At 47.2% G+C, this 14,109-nt stretch overlaps 1 protein-coding gene across 2 annotated transcripts in view; it reads left to right on the top strand.

Moving 5' to 3' along the window:
* Positions 1 to 14,109, top strand: part of roraa (RAR-related orphan receptor A, paralog a) — a 184,009-nt gene that overhangs the window by 157,773 nt on the left and 12,127 nt on the right. For both annotated transcript variants that reach the window (XM_069685734.1, XM_069685735.1), the window contains 2 exons: positions 12,492 to 12,577; positions 13,919 to 14,060. In XM_069685734.1, coding sequence (XP_069541835.1) covers positions 12,492 to 12,577; positions 13,919 to 14,060 — 228 coding nt within the window. The remainder of the gene's footprint in view (positions 1 to 12,491; positions 12,578 to 13,918; positions 14,061 to 14,109) is intronic.

Raw genomic sequence — 14,109 nt, 5'->3', positions numbered from 1 at the left:
CTGACAATAAATCTGATGTTATTGCGCGTACAAAGGGAGGACTGCCTTTTATCTGGAGAAGGAAACACCGAGCTGTATGAATCCTGATTTGTGCTCGTCGCCGTCAACTTTTCCGTGTCACCCGATCGCACCTTGCCCGCTTATGCATGCGATTTATGTCAGGCGTCGGAAGGTGAGGTGTCAGTTCACCATTTTACGATGGTAACAGAAGTGTAACTGCGGGATCCTTGTTACAGTGAGGTAAGTAAAGAGATTTCCATGGGAGGCTTAGGTGACAGCGAAGGTGTCGCGTTCCCTCTAAATACCTAACAACATCATTGTTAATTCATAGCTATTTAATCACTTACCAGAGTAAGTGCAGGAAGGATGATCTTTGTGTCATGTTGTCTCACAAGCTAATCTCTTGTATTTCCTTGCTTAAGACCCTTTGCTCTGTATTTGTCACCGGCTGCGTGTAACCGCGTTCGCCCCCCGACTTTTAAGATGAGTTTTAAGTCTGCGTATTTGCCGAGCTCAGTGTGGCCCCCGACTCCGTCTGCTCGACATGATTTATCTCATCCAGCTTAACTGACAGGTATTGATGTGATACACGGATAAATGCAGTAGATTGATGGAATTAAAGCCAACCCTATTGTTCCCATGCTGTGCAGCGCTGACACATGTGAGACTCATGTCTCTCATTAAAGAAAATAAATGCTTCAGGCATCATCCTCAGCTAAAGCATCAAGTTTGTGCGAGTGTGTGTGTGTGTGGGAAGCTATCTCCGTTGTTTTCCCTCTCTGCGTATAATCTCTCCCTCCTTGCACAATGGGTTTAGCCTGGCCTTGAATGGGAGGCAGTACAAACTGAGAGAGAGAGAGCGTTCACCCTGTTGACAGAGCCCTGGACATGTGATAACATTAAAGGGACAAGAACAGTGATCATTTAATTTGCTTTCAATTATTGCTCTTGAAAAGGGGGACGGGGATCACAGTTTGAAGTGCTGTTAAAGCGCTGTAGTGTTACACCCATGGGCGATCCTCCTTCCTTCTTATACGAAGCATCTAAGCCACTAAAGAAATCTAATCTTAACTATTCAAACCGAGCGAGAGAGGAGCTTTCTCCACTCTACGTGCGCAGCAGGCTCTTGGCTGTGCATCTGAATTTTCGGCAGCTAGTGTTAACTCTATATTTGGATTCCACTGGAGTGGATTAAGGATTCTTTACTGCAAACCCACGGGATTCTCAGAGACATAAAAGAGGAGACTGTTTGCATCCATGCTATACAAATAATTGCAGGTTTTCAAATCGAGTGTAATTTCAAGCAGCAGCTATATAGGAGAGTGTGGGCTTTGATGTACAAATCCACAATTCATGGGGGATTAGCACCCCAAAGGTTAGCAGTTGCTAATTACAGGAGATTGGTTATACATATCTAACAAGGCAAGAAGACAGCCTTAATAAATGTGAGGATTCATCAGGAACAAGGATAAGCAGCAGTGATAAGCGGACATGTTTGAATCACCGCAGACTGATACCCTGTAATGCCCTCCTTCACGCAGTGAAAGGAAGGAAGCACTGTCTCTCCTATTGTCTTTATAAACAGCGTACCTTGTGCGATATGAGATTTTCGAGATGCATTTGTGAATGCAGATTTGTGCAATCATATAAATTAACCTCTCAGATATTCCTCCTGTGTCTCCTACTGCAGCAGTTTCTCCTTTACTGTATTTAGCTTGCAGCGTTCGCTGCTGCATTACCATAATCCTTGGTTCCCTTCCACAAACCACCACTGGCTAAATGAATCTATTATTTTTGCCTGGAGCTGTAAAGATGCAACAAAATGCAATGCATTGAGGGGAATGAAACTTGTGATAAGCTGCACATTTTCTCCATAATAGCCCGTCTACAGCTGACTTTTCAGCCACAGTTGGAAGTATCAGCACACTTGACCTTTAGTAATCTGGATGTAACGAGCTTAAAAGGTGCTATCAGACTCTCAAACATTATGCAATCGTGCACACAGTCAGTCAGTGACACGCCGGCTCTCTGGCCCTGCGTCTCGTTGATTCCCGTGACCAACAACAGCAGACCTGGCCGGTGTGGCCTTCTGTTGTCATATGGCCCTAAATTAAACATGTCCGAGCCACGGCAGGCGCTCGCTCTGCCGCGGGAAACGCTTTTTCATCTCCTAATGAATGTGCCTGAGGGGGTCCCACAGGGGGCTCCACTTCACCCCTCATTAGGCGGGGTGCTGCCTGTGCCTTCATACTGAGGAGCAACCTCCTGGAGAGGGGCCTCCCACTTCATCTGAACGTCCCACGCTCCCCTGCCCCGGACCACTGGACTGCACTGTCTCTATCCCTCCCCGTCTCCGCTTCCTCCCTCTCACCACAAAGCAGCTCGTCTTATAGCCGCAGATCAGGGATGAGAGGGCAGTGCGAGCTCCTAATGTCATTTTAATGGCCATTATTTGGTCTGTTGTGGTCGTGATTTATAGCGATACGCTCACCTCTAATGTCCTCCTACATGTCTACTTGACTCTCTTTCTCACAAGTCAAATATGCTGTTGTGTTAGAGCTCATAATGAGGATACGGTTGAAGAAGTAATCAGAATCTCCACCTTTTTCCAACCAGGCCAGACATGCTGTGAAGCTGCATTTTTAACAGAGAGAAGGAAGAAGTGAGGAACTGTTGAGGACCTGATGTCCCGCTCTGGCTTAGAAGTTCTGTCATAGTGCAGCGCTGCAAATACCCACTCTCATGTGGAAAATATTGACAGCTTCCTGTCATTAATGAAGCAACAAAGCACAGACAATCCCCGTCTGATGTGAGGCAGCAGGAACAGAGAGAGAGAGGAGAGAGAGAGCGAGCTATATAGCGGCTGTCAGCTGACTCCGTGAGCCTTCGCATGGCGGCAGAGCGGGCTGAAGAGCTGATTGTTATTCCAGGGCTTTTGGGATGTGTTTATGCAATCATTAATCTTGGCTCTTGTTTATTTGCCTGGGATTAGAGCACCACGGTGCACTCACCGGCAGTCAGGGAGGGCCGGTTCACCAAAAGGTAGCAGCGAGCGCTCAGGCCTTCCACTGTACTGCAGAGCGTGCAAGGAAGGGAAGCATGCTTTGCGCATGGCTGCTTAATCCTGCCATGTTAAACAAAACCAGGCCAGTGTTTGTAGGACTGTGAAAACAGCAGTGCAGGGGGAATGTGCTTCACATGCTGTAAGCAGTCTGTGAACTCTGTGTGGCAGTAGACACTCCTTGTGCACCCCTGTCGTCTAGGAATGCCTTTCATACGGTCTGCTGCAAGTGGAGGAGAGCGAGGACGACGACGGCGGAGTCGCTCGGCGGCTCCTCCGCGAACGCAGAAATTATTGTCATTTCTATTTTAGTTAACAAAAAGCATTCTTCCCAAACTCTTAACGTATATAAAGGGTCTCGTTTTAAGCTCAGTGACTTTGCATTTTTGAGATAATCCAGGAGGAGCGTACAGGAACAGGTAAAAACTTCCTTCAACTTCCCACCCGGCTGTTCTCACTGCACGCAACCATAAGTAGACACATCTATACTTTATAATACATAAACATGTTACACATTACATAAGTGATAGAAGTGTCTAACCTACACTTATGCAAACCATTGAAATTCATGGCCTCAGTCTCGATACTGCCAGGAGCAAAATGCATGAAACAGATTGATTTTTAAAACCTCCTGCAAATTTCATCACAAGTAAATCTTAAACACGGTCATGATCACAACATTTCACTTTAATCGCTGTGAACGTTTAGCAGCATTGAGGATAAATGATGCATGATGGAAGTGCTCGCAGTCACTTATTAAGATACTAATAGCCCAGGGCAAATATATGGATTGGATAATGGCTCCCTCTCCCTTTAATTTGCTCTCTGCACCTGCTCGAGAGGGCCTCGGAAATGTTCGAAGGCCAGATCTTAGCCCTGAGTGTGCGCGTGTGTTTCCTCTCACATGAGGAGAAAACAAAAGTGGTCCGGGTAAAAAACAGAAACCGCAGCCTCTCTGTGAAAGCTCTTCTTCTTCCCCATGACACCGGTGATCTGTGGAAAGGTTGGGTGCCTCTAGTTTCAGCTCTATCAGGCTGTGGATCTTTGAGCAGCAGGATTCAGTATCCCAGCTAATGTAACAAGGCTCATTTGTCTCAATCACACGTCCCTGGAAGTATCGGCTGGCCATCGATGTCATTCATCTTCCCTGTCCTTGCCTGCTCTTTTTCAGCTGATGAAAACCAAAGACCTTCAACAGAGAGGCAGAGGTGTTGTAAGAAGTGCTCATCAGCCCGGGCGTGAAAAACTGTTGAGTAACGGAGGTGCTGTGAGGAGCGCTTAGAAAACGTATGGACAATACCTTTCATGAATTCATTAAAGGTAGACGGACAGCTGACTTTTAATTTGGAGATTTATTTTCACCACGTTTTCAGCACCTTGTCATCCAAAATTCTTTTATCTTAGCTCTTACAGGAGCAGCTGTTTTTGTCAGTGCACTAAACCAGCGACAGAGACGATTGGCACGTTAAAATATAGTAACTGTTTGTTTAGCGTGCGTATTTCCAATACAGAAAAGCAGAATATGCAGAAAATCATAACGTGATGTTCGTATGATTTAAACCCTTTCATTTAGTTTCTCATCATTATATAGGCGATCTGTCACAGTGATGCACAGAAAGTAAAAGGAGTTTTTCACTGGTTATGAAACAGACTGAAATGTATTGTGATTACTCTATAAGACCTACAAAAGCAAACCAGACCATCAGCGACAAGATTGATTATTTCTTTATAGTTATTTTTAATGCCTGAAACAGCTGGTGGGGGGGTAGGTGTCAGACGAAGCGATTAACTGCACGCTGCCTTTGTTTACATTTTCCAGGGCAGAAATTTAAAGTGAGTGATACATATGACTGTTAAAGAAAGCAGGATGAGATATTTTGTTAAAAACCACCACTTAAGCATGTACAGGACAAAATCAGCAAAGAGATAAGAGGGCCGGCTTTGTCCACAGGGGGCGCCAAAATCAACACAAACTGAAAGTTCCTCACAGGAGCTTTAAGAAAGATGAACAGGTTGCAGATTGAAACTATTGCAAAGTAATGTAGGGGTCTGCAATATTATAAGTCTGCCTGCACTAAAGTGTACCAACTAACTGACTCCAGAAAAAGATACGATACGATACTTGGCCCTGATAATATCACGATATCACTGCGATTCTGGGATCATTTATATATTGCAAGAATCATATTATGATACATCACAATTTGTGATGGAGTTCTTCTTCGGCAAATTAATTTTTGTTCACGTTACCCTCATTCATGTCTAGCCGCGATGAGTCATGAAATAGTGACGCAGTGAGTCGCAGGGAAATCTGCTTAGAGTGCCGCATACTGGTGCAATACGATAAATGTATTGCACGAGTCAGGAGGACGATATATCACCATATGGATATTTTGTCCCACCCGTATTAAACACAATGCATCCTGCATATTTTCTTATTTGCAGACATATTTCCTGTGACATCGCCGTCATGATGCATTACGTTATTCTGAAGTCTTCTCTAAAATTGATTTCAAATGTTGTGGAATAACACCCACTCACCCACTCGATCAATTAACACATGTGCTGCGTCCCCCCTGCGCAGAGCTGCCTTCATGATGTCAGCTCCGATGGAAACACTGACTCGCTCCATAAATGGAGGCTTACGCTGAGCGTCCCTCTTCGATGGAGCAAATCAAGATCATGATTACTATCTGGCCCGTGCAGCCAGTCTGCATTTCTGGAAACATGTTTTCCTAAGGAGACCACAGAGGGACAATTACTGTCAGCTGAACTATTCAGCCTGCGCTCCATGTGTGTTCTGGCTGCGTGCCTCTGACCCACTGACCCTGAGCAGCAGCATGAGACTGGACCTCCAGCCTCCCTCCTTTCCCCCCCCATTTCACCCCCTCTACTCCCCCCAACATCGAGCATAACTGAGGCACACAAATATGCGCTTTGCAAATGTCTAAAATACACTTATATAACGCTCGTACTGTATACTCTGTCACGCCTCTGGCAAGAAGAGTGTTCAGGAAGTTGTATGGATGTAAGTTTTGATTTCTTTTGTTCACAAACCCACAGCAGAATCCTGGTTGTCTTACAGAAATGCATACTAATACAGCAATTATAGGAGGGAGGATGTTGGACAGTATGGCAGAAGCAAACTCCCAATGGAACAAGGCTCTTTGTTGTTATGTAAAGGTTTCTGCGTGTAATTGCAGTGGATGTTTTGAAGGATTCATTATTTATATATTCCTGTGTTTTTCCAAAGGAGCCTTCTGGGCTGCCGTCCCTGCAGGGAGATGTGGCGTTTAACTCCGGCACTGTACCACAATCAGGGCTTTAACCGCTGCCTGCTTAGCTCAGGTGGCTGAAGGTTCAGAGGCGACACACGATCCTAAATCTTAGAATTCCAACAGCAGCTCCTGCACCAGTCAATCAGTCGGTCCTGTGTGATTTCAGCCTCAGTGAGTTTGAGTTTTGGCGCATCCCAATGCCTATCTGCACTGTGCACGAGTACAGAAAACAATGCACGAGCAACTCTGACTCTGACTCTGACTTCTCTTCAGAAACGCATGTCATTATAACAGAGGATGCACCGCATTTGAATTTATGAAGGGCCCGAACCAAATGATCTAAATAGTTAGACAAAGCATGTAAATATTTGCAACACACATTTTTTATTCAGCTCTCATGGCTCTCTATGACTAACTAGGGGCTGGTAGAATGCATAAGTGAGTGCTGTCTACAGATTGTATTTTGCCATCAGAGTAAACAGTGTGAGCCGTTCTCCCTCCCGGCACACAAGTGCGCTCGCACGCACACGCTCGCACACACAGAAGGGGCGTGCCCTCCGGTCCCCAGCACCCATGCACAACTTCACTTGTCACCGCAGTCACAGACAAGAAGGGGAAAGGTGGGGAGGGGGCGGCGGATAGAGGGAGGTAAGGAGCGATGGGGAGAGAGATTTGAGCTCAGGTGGGGCAGACGAGGGAGGGGAGAGGAGCGCCGCACACATGCTACCCTTCATAGTGCTCGTCTGCTCGGTAAACCCAGGCTTTTGTTGTTTCCCCTAGAGTGCAGGCGCGCAGACTCCCAGTCAGGAAGCTCGTCAATCTTTGCCACAACAGCACATAAATTAGTGCCCAAATTACTGTTACGCCGGTGGAGAGAGAGACACGGAGAGAGATGTCTTGTGCTGCGGTTTGGGAATACATCTTCCCCTCTCCGGCTCCCCCTCTTAGAGGGTGTCAGAATGCACTTCAATAAAACAGTCAAGTAAATACAGGGAGAGACATGAAGAGAGAGGCACTGCTGTGTTGTACAGGCATCTGGAGTTGGGCAGTGTTGAAATATTAATAGGCCTCACACACAAACAAACACAGAGATGTACGCATGAGTTCATCCCAAAAGCAGCCCAGGGCGACGGTCCAGACCTGAGCTTCAGCAAAGTCACTGCACTGCTACGGAGGAATAATAGGGAGAGGCTTAAAGAGCCCGTGTTTTCAAACGGAAATATCTCTTCAAATATAGCTGGTCTCTAGTGAAGGGGGATCACAGCTTAGGCAGCTAAATGATGGGGGAGAATTAGCAGGAAGCAGCATAGAGACATCAAAATGTGTCAATTATGCTGCTTTAATCTCAGTGGTCAGGATGTTTACGATGACTTCACGTGTTTGTAGGTTTGGAGTGATGATATAGAGTTCTGGTCTGCAGGTGAATTTATATGTACATCACTGAGAGCTTTTTTTTCTTTGTGCTACAAACCAGCGAATGCCATTAGAACAGCTCGGCGGTAGCGCGCCAGCAGCCTGCGATCCCTAAACAAATAACACATTTATACCGTTCAGCCTGTGTTTCGTGCCACCGCTGTCCTTTGCCGCTGACATTCAAATAACCTTTCTTCTTCTGCTGCATAAATGGGAATAAAAAAGTATTGTGTTGTGCGACTTCACATGACAGCAGAGCCCTGGCAGATGAAAAGAGGCAGGATTGTGATTCCAGCTCTTGTCGTCTCTCTACAGCGAGATCTGACTGCCATGGGTCTCTATTTAGAGAAGACTCTGTTTATCAGGCGACAGCTGATCTCCAACGCCAAATGGGGAGTTCATGTAGCAAAACGCATAGCTGCACACGATGATGGAGGAACACTGCTTAATGCACAGGCAGTTCACGCTCCCCGCTGCTGCTTGTACGACTGAAGAAGCAATCTGCTCTTGTTTAACAGTCCTGACATCCGGCCTGCGAAGCTTTTGTTTGCTTTTGTCGCAAAATATTTTAAATGTTTTAACACGGTTTGTCTGATAGGAGGAGAATTGTTAATCTGTTCATAATGCTGTGCTCTGTCCAGCTCCTTACATAATCTCTGACATGAGCCCGCTGGCTTGCGTCACTCCGTCATTGACAGCTGTCAACACAACACACAGCAGACACACACTCGCTAACTCAAACACCAGCGTGCACTGAGCACAGCGAATGTGTTTTTTGCTCCGAGTGCGTCACATGTTCTCTTTCCGCATTTTAAACGAGCCAATGAAAAGCAGATCTGCATGTATAGGAGGCTGCGCACGTCTATCATGAATCATCAGGCCATGAGAAAATGATTTAATGGTCCAATCGAGTAATGGGTTAAGCTTATGACGGTGGCCTGGGCATGGCTCTGTAATGTAAGGGATAATCTTAATCCCCCCACGTTATGTCAGTAGTCCAAGGGTTCAGTGGGAACAGCCAGGAGATTTCGACGAGTGATTTTCCATGTTTGCGCAACCCTGTGGGATTTTATGTTTGTGTGTGCGTGCTGCATCGAACATTTGAGCAATATGATTCTGAAAAGTATGAAAGAAATTTAAGAACCAGGAAGTAAATCAAATCATTCATATAGCAGGTCTCTGCATGCAGCTACACTCCATCTGCAGTGCACGGAGAGGAAGTGCTCGGTCTGACACTGTCTGTCTATATGATGCCTATAATAAAATAAAGTGTGACAGGGCCGCTGTAAGCTGTTAGTGTGCATTTGGCACATTGTTCTGGGTGTTCACATTTGACTGTCAGTTTCCAGGTCTCTGATAACGTGGTATAGCTTTAGCCGGGGGTCGATCTCCGGGCTGTGGAGGAGACAGCGAAGGGCACTGGGTGAACATGCAGAGGCCGCGCTGCCCTATTGTCCATGTGCTCTGAGTGACACGTCATCCCCTCAAAGGGCCTGCTAGTGTGGTGAATCAGTGTCCTTGAACCGCTCAACCGCAGACACACAAAGAGCGAGCTTTAGCATTCGGCTTGACTGTCTCCCCTCTCTGCCATGCCCATTGTCCAAGACGCCCACGCCAGGCTGCAGTGCTGCAAACAGGAAATCAGTCTCGAGCCTCGCTGTCCGGCTCTTACGGTTATGCGCGTGGTGTGATTGTGCTGCAGTGTGATTCACGCATAATCTCGGCGTCTCAGCAGGTGTCTTTGAAGTGGCCCACGAGCAAGAGGCCATCTCGCAGTGCTGTGAGGAGCGGCAGGCTGCTGGGATGGGCTTTAGCATGGCTGCCGGTCTAACTGCGCCTGGCTTTGATGTCGTAAACAGAGCGGGCAGGGCTGGCTGGCTGGCAGGGAAGCGGGCAGGCGGGCGAGGAGGCAGGCAGGCGCGGTGAATGGGATCAGTGGCACTGCGCTGGTCAGGCTCAAGCGAGCCAGCAGCTGCCTGTTTCACACCAAGAGGCAGTTAACACCGCAGCTCATGTCAATAGATATTGACTGCCAGATTGGGAGTGCTTATAAGCACAGGCCTTTTTGTTTGACTGAGTCCCCTGTGTGAATTCAGTTTAAATCATCCTCAGTGTCTGAAGTGCAGCTTAGGGGGGGTGATGACCAGTCACTCTGGAGGACACGTTGCACAGGCACACAGATACACAAATATTGACTCTGGCTGATGATGTAGGCGACTTCATGGTGTATTTCATCTCCATTGTGTCATTGCTCTGTATAATTCTCCTTGACCCCCCTCTCCACATCTTTCTGAAAGCAGCTTATCCCAGTGTGGAAATAACTATATGTTCAGACTGAGGTCTTTTCTCTCACAGGAAACCAAAGCGCCTTCCTCAGCCGGCCCAGAGACAAACCCTTTTTACTGTTGAGTGCACTGAGCATCCAGGGGCTTGTGCAGCGGTGGAGGGAGAGGGTGTTAGCTGGTGAGGCTGTGTGCACTCAGGGCCTTCCTGCTGCAGATAGGGCTTTGTGAGGCATGCTTGTGTATGTGTATGCCCTGCCCGGCCTGGCACCCCCGCGTCTCTACTCCCACTGCTTTCACCTGATGTGGCACAGCCTCTGTCAGGCCTGAGCGAGCGCCCAGCCAGCTCCGCTTCTTCAGGAGAGATGAAGGCATCTCACAGCTATGCTGTGGGGGTGGGGAAGCTAGCAGCAGCCTAAGCCTGGAGCTATCAGAGGCTGGAGCTCAGAGCCAAAAGCCTGTGGGCTGGATGGGGTGGGTGGAAGCTTGGCTTAACTTGGTAAGATAACCATAGCCACAGCCCTGCACTGCCACCCAATGGCTGGGGCCTGTCACTGCAACCTTGAGTTCACCGTAACCACAGCTAGTCATAATTACAGCACGCTTCAGTTGTTGTGAGTGCATGTCAGAACAAATTATGTAAGTAATGAGGCTGAAAATGCTAAAGGAGTCGAAACACACTGCACTGCTAATGCTCATGCAGGGAGAACACAAAACAAACAATAGAGTGCACTCAGACAGAGATAGACCTAACCGAAAGAACAAGAACTGTGCACAGTAAGGAAAAGATTAATTATAAATTAACCCTCTCAGTTAGCTTGTCAAAGCCCGCCTCTTGCCTGGATTTCACTCTAATCCGGACCGACGAGGTGCGGTGCCCTCTATTGTATGTGCGAATCACAAATCGCAGGAGGTGTTGTCTGGAGGAGAATTAATTGTGCATGTTCTACCACTCCCTTTTGTTCATTTTACTAAAATGTAGGCTAATTCCATGTAAACATGGCCGGTCTTGTTGACTCCAGCAGCGCGAGGAGAACAGACACAGATTCCTGAATGAATAGAGTGTGGCTCCGGGGTTAGTGGATTAGAGGCTCTGTGTTAAGGGCCTCTCGCGGGCATGCCTCAGGGACAAGGACATTATCCACATGACACATTACAAGCTCCCAGGCAGATGATTAAAATGGGAAGGGATCTCTGGATTGAACCCCAGCAAGAGAACTTTTGATGTGATCAAACTAGTTTAAAGAGGTTGGATGTTAAGGTTTAAGAGGGACATTTGAAGCTTCTAATTTTTGGGAGACACATTATAGCAGACAGCCAGGCCTAGCTGGAGGGCAGAGGCTGATGTAACACTTCGACATAGTGGATGTATCACCAGTTTTAAAATTATTATTATAATTTTTATTGCATCTTATTAAGTCAAAATTAGAATATTCCTCCCCTAATTGGCATAGACGTGTGTTGCAATAGCTCCGCGCGCTCTGATTGGCCGGCTGCAGAAAACCATTACATCGTGAGAAAATATCCCGCGGTGATCTTTCCTCGATTTAGATCAGATAGCGCACATCGTCTGGCGCTGCTCCGCACTGTTGGGATGGAGGGACTGAGATGTTGGAGATGTGGAGGAGGGCTGTGAGATAGGGATCTCCGGAGGGAGACGGAGGGGAGGGGGGGGGGGACAGAGGAGGGGAGAGAGGGATGGAGCATCAGTGGCTGCAGTGATAAAGCAGAGAGCAGAGGGACGAGCTGGGAGTTCTGTGTCTCTGATGTCTGTGTGTTCTGTCTGTTGTGCTGTGTCGGCCCTGTGGTCCGCTCCTGAGGAGAAAGGCCAACGATGGATGAGGCCTGTCCTCTCTGCGCTTTTGTCCTCTATGGCGGGTGAATCACACGCCTGTCAACAGCACAACACCACAGCCAGACCCCCACTGAGGACTTTTTTCCACACGCATCATCCAGCATCGGGCATGTTATGATTCTCTGCGGCCTCGTGGGTTTACTTTGAGGGGTTCTGAAGTCAAAGAGGCTTCATGAAGTCAAGTTTTCCAACAGGGAATGTGTGTAATCATGCGGCTAAATGAGCCTTTGTCATCACACAAGGCTTGAATTACTACTTAGGTGGCGTATTAGGGTTTGCGGGTAGCTTGGGTTTTTTCCTTATGTAAGTTGTGTTGATGCAAATTGACACCATGTTTACATTAGCTGCTTGTGAGGACTTAAAATGGCCTCCTTCCCTCCTCTCACACACACACGCACACACACACACACAAACCACTCTGTAAATATTCCACTAATGCTCTGTGGAAGTGAGGATTCAAAAACCACCGGATGAGATGTTTTTAGCAGCACTGTGCTCTTTCATGTACCAACATGGATCCATGGTGAGGCTGTTGTACAGTGACTTGTGACAGCAAAATGTTGACGCGTCTTTTTCTTTCCTTCCCTTTTTCTTCTCCGCAGCTCAAATCGAAATAATTCCCTGCAAGATCTGTGGAGACAAATCATCAGGCATCCATTACGGCGTGATAACATGTGAAGGCTGTAAGGTAAGCATCCCGAGACTGGGGAAGAAGTGTGTGTGTGAGGGACAGGAGAGCTGAAAAGGGGGAGGACAGGTAAAATTGAGGACGTACAGAAAGTTGCTTGCCAGGGAAAAAGCGTTTTGAAAATGTTCCTGAAGTCTGACGATGATTTCAGGAAGGGAGTGCGAAGTGTAAACACGCAGAACACGATCATTAAAGTGGTCAAGCACCGCAGACGGCATCACAGAGGCGCACAATTAGTAGGACAAAGTCATCCTCTGCCTTGCTCTGCCTTCCCTCGCAGGGACATGTCTTTTCACTGTTTTTTTTTCCTGCTACTGCTGCAGCCTGCTCTTCTTGAAATAAAATGATCAAAAGGAGAGTGCTTTGAATTATAGCAGATTGTTGGCTGTTTGCTACAGTGTTGCTTCCATTGAAGCCGCCTTTTGTACTGTTTCAAATGCACCAGCCATTCACTGTGAGGGGAATTTTGTGCTTAGAGTGTATTCTTGTCCCTGTGCTTGTCACCAGGCACATCATTAGCATTCCTCAGCCTGCCTGCACCTTTGCTGTTTGCTCCTGTGTGTGTGTGTGTGTGTGTGTGTGTGTGTGTGTGTGTGTGTGTGAGAGAGAGAGAGGCTTCTTTCAGCTAGTCTTCCCAGCGCTCCTCTCCCTCACACAGGAGCTGGAAGGAACAAAACACTAAAGAATAAACTGCTGAAATCTATCTTTAATGATTGCTAATTAGTCCAAGGCAGAGAGGCCTTTAATGATATGTGCGAGTAAAAAAGTTTGGACCATAAATCATAGCATTATTAAAGAGTGCTGCTTGTCACTGGCAGTTATAGCCTGTTTCCATAATAGCTTCCATTATAAAGCAACTTGGCAGCTGTCAGCTGTTTTCTTGTAATTAAACAGCCAATGAGCAGCTAATTAAGACATATGTGTATGGAGCAGTAGAGTGGGGCATGTTAATGATGTGCTGGAATCAATTCATTAAGTCAAAGGATGAGGAATCCGGTCGGTGTGCACTCGCAATCCTTTAGCACTGCACATGCCAGCGCTGCGTTAATCAACACTAATAACCCCGCTGAAGAAAAATACCAGCCACTGTTATCAGTCCTACCCAAACACAGCAGCCTCCTGCTGCACGCGCTGGTGAAACACGGCGCTCCAACAGCCAGGGAAACACCAGCGCACAAGTGTTATTATCTCATCTGTTTGGCAGCAATTAAACAATAACACAAGGAATTATATAAATCTCCATCAATCACCACTAAAGCACTATGAAGACATGATCGGTGCCAGATCATTTTTTCCAGCCGCAGCTGTTCGTCCAGTAACCCGACGTGTTTCCATCCGCAGGGCTTCTTCAGGAGGAGTCAGCAGAGCAATGCAGCCTACTCCTGCCCCCGTCAGAAGAACTGCCTGATCGACCGCACCAGCCGCAACCGCTGCCAGCACTGCCGGCTGCAGAAGTGCCTGGCGGTGGGCATGTCCAGAGATGGTAAGTACTTGAAAGTACATTTGGGAGGTATTGAGATCGTTGGTGTGGT

This window comes from Semicossyphus pulcher, unplaced genomic scaffold (assembly GCF_022749685.1).
Source record: "Semicossyphus pulcher isolate SPU_LCO1_2020_fin unplaced genomic scaffold, fSemPul1.0.p SCAF_8, whole genome shotgun sequence".
NCBI classification, from domain to species: Eukaryota; Metazoa; Chordata; class Actinopteri; order Labriformes; family Labridae; genus Semicossyphus; species Semicossyphus pulcher.
This window is presented reverse-complemented; position numbering and strand designations above follow the sequence as displayed.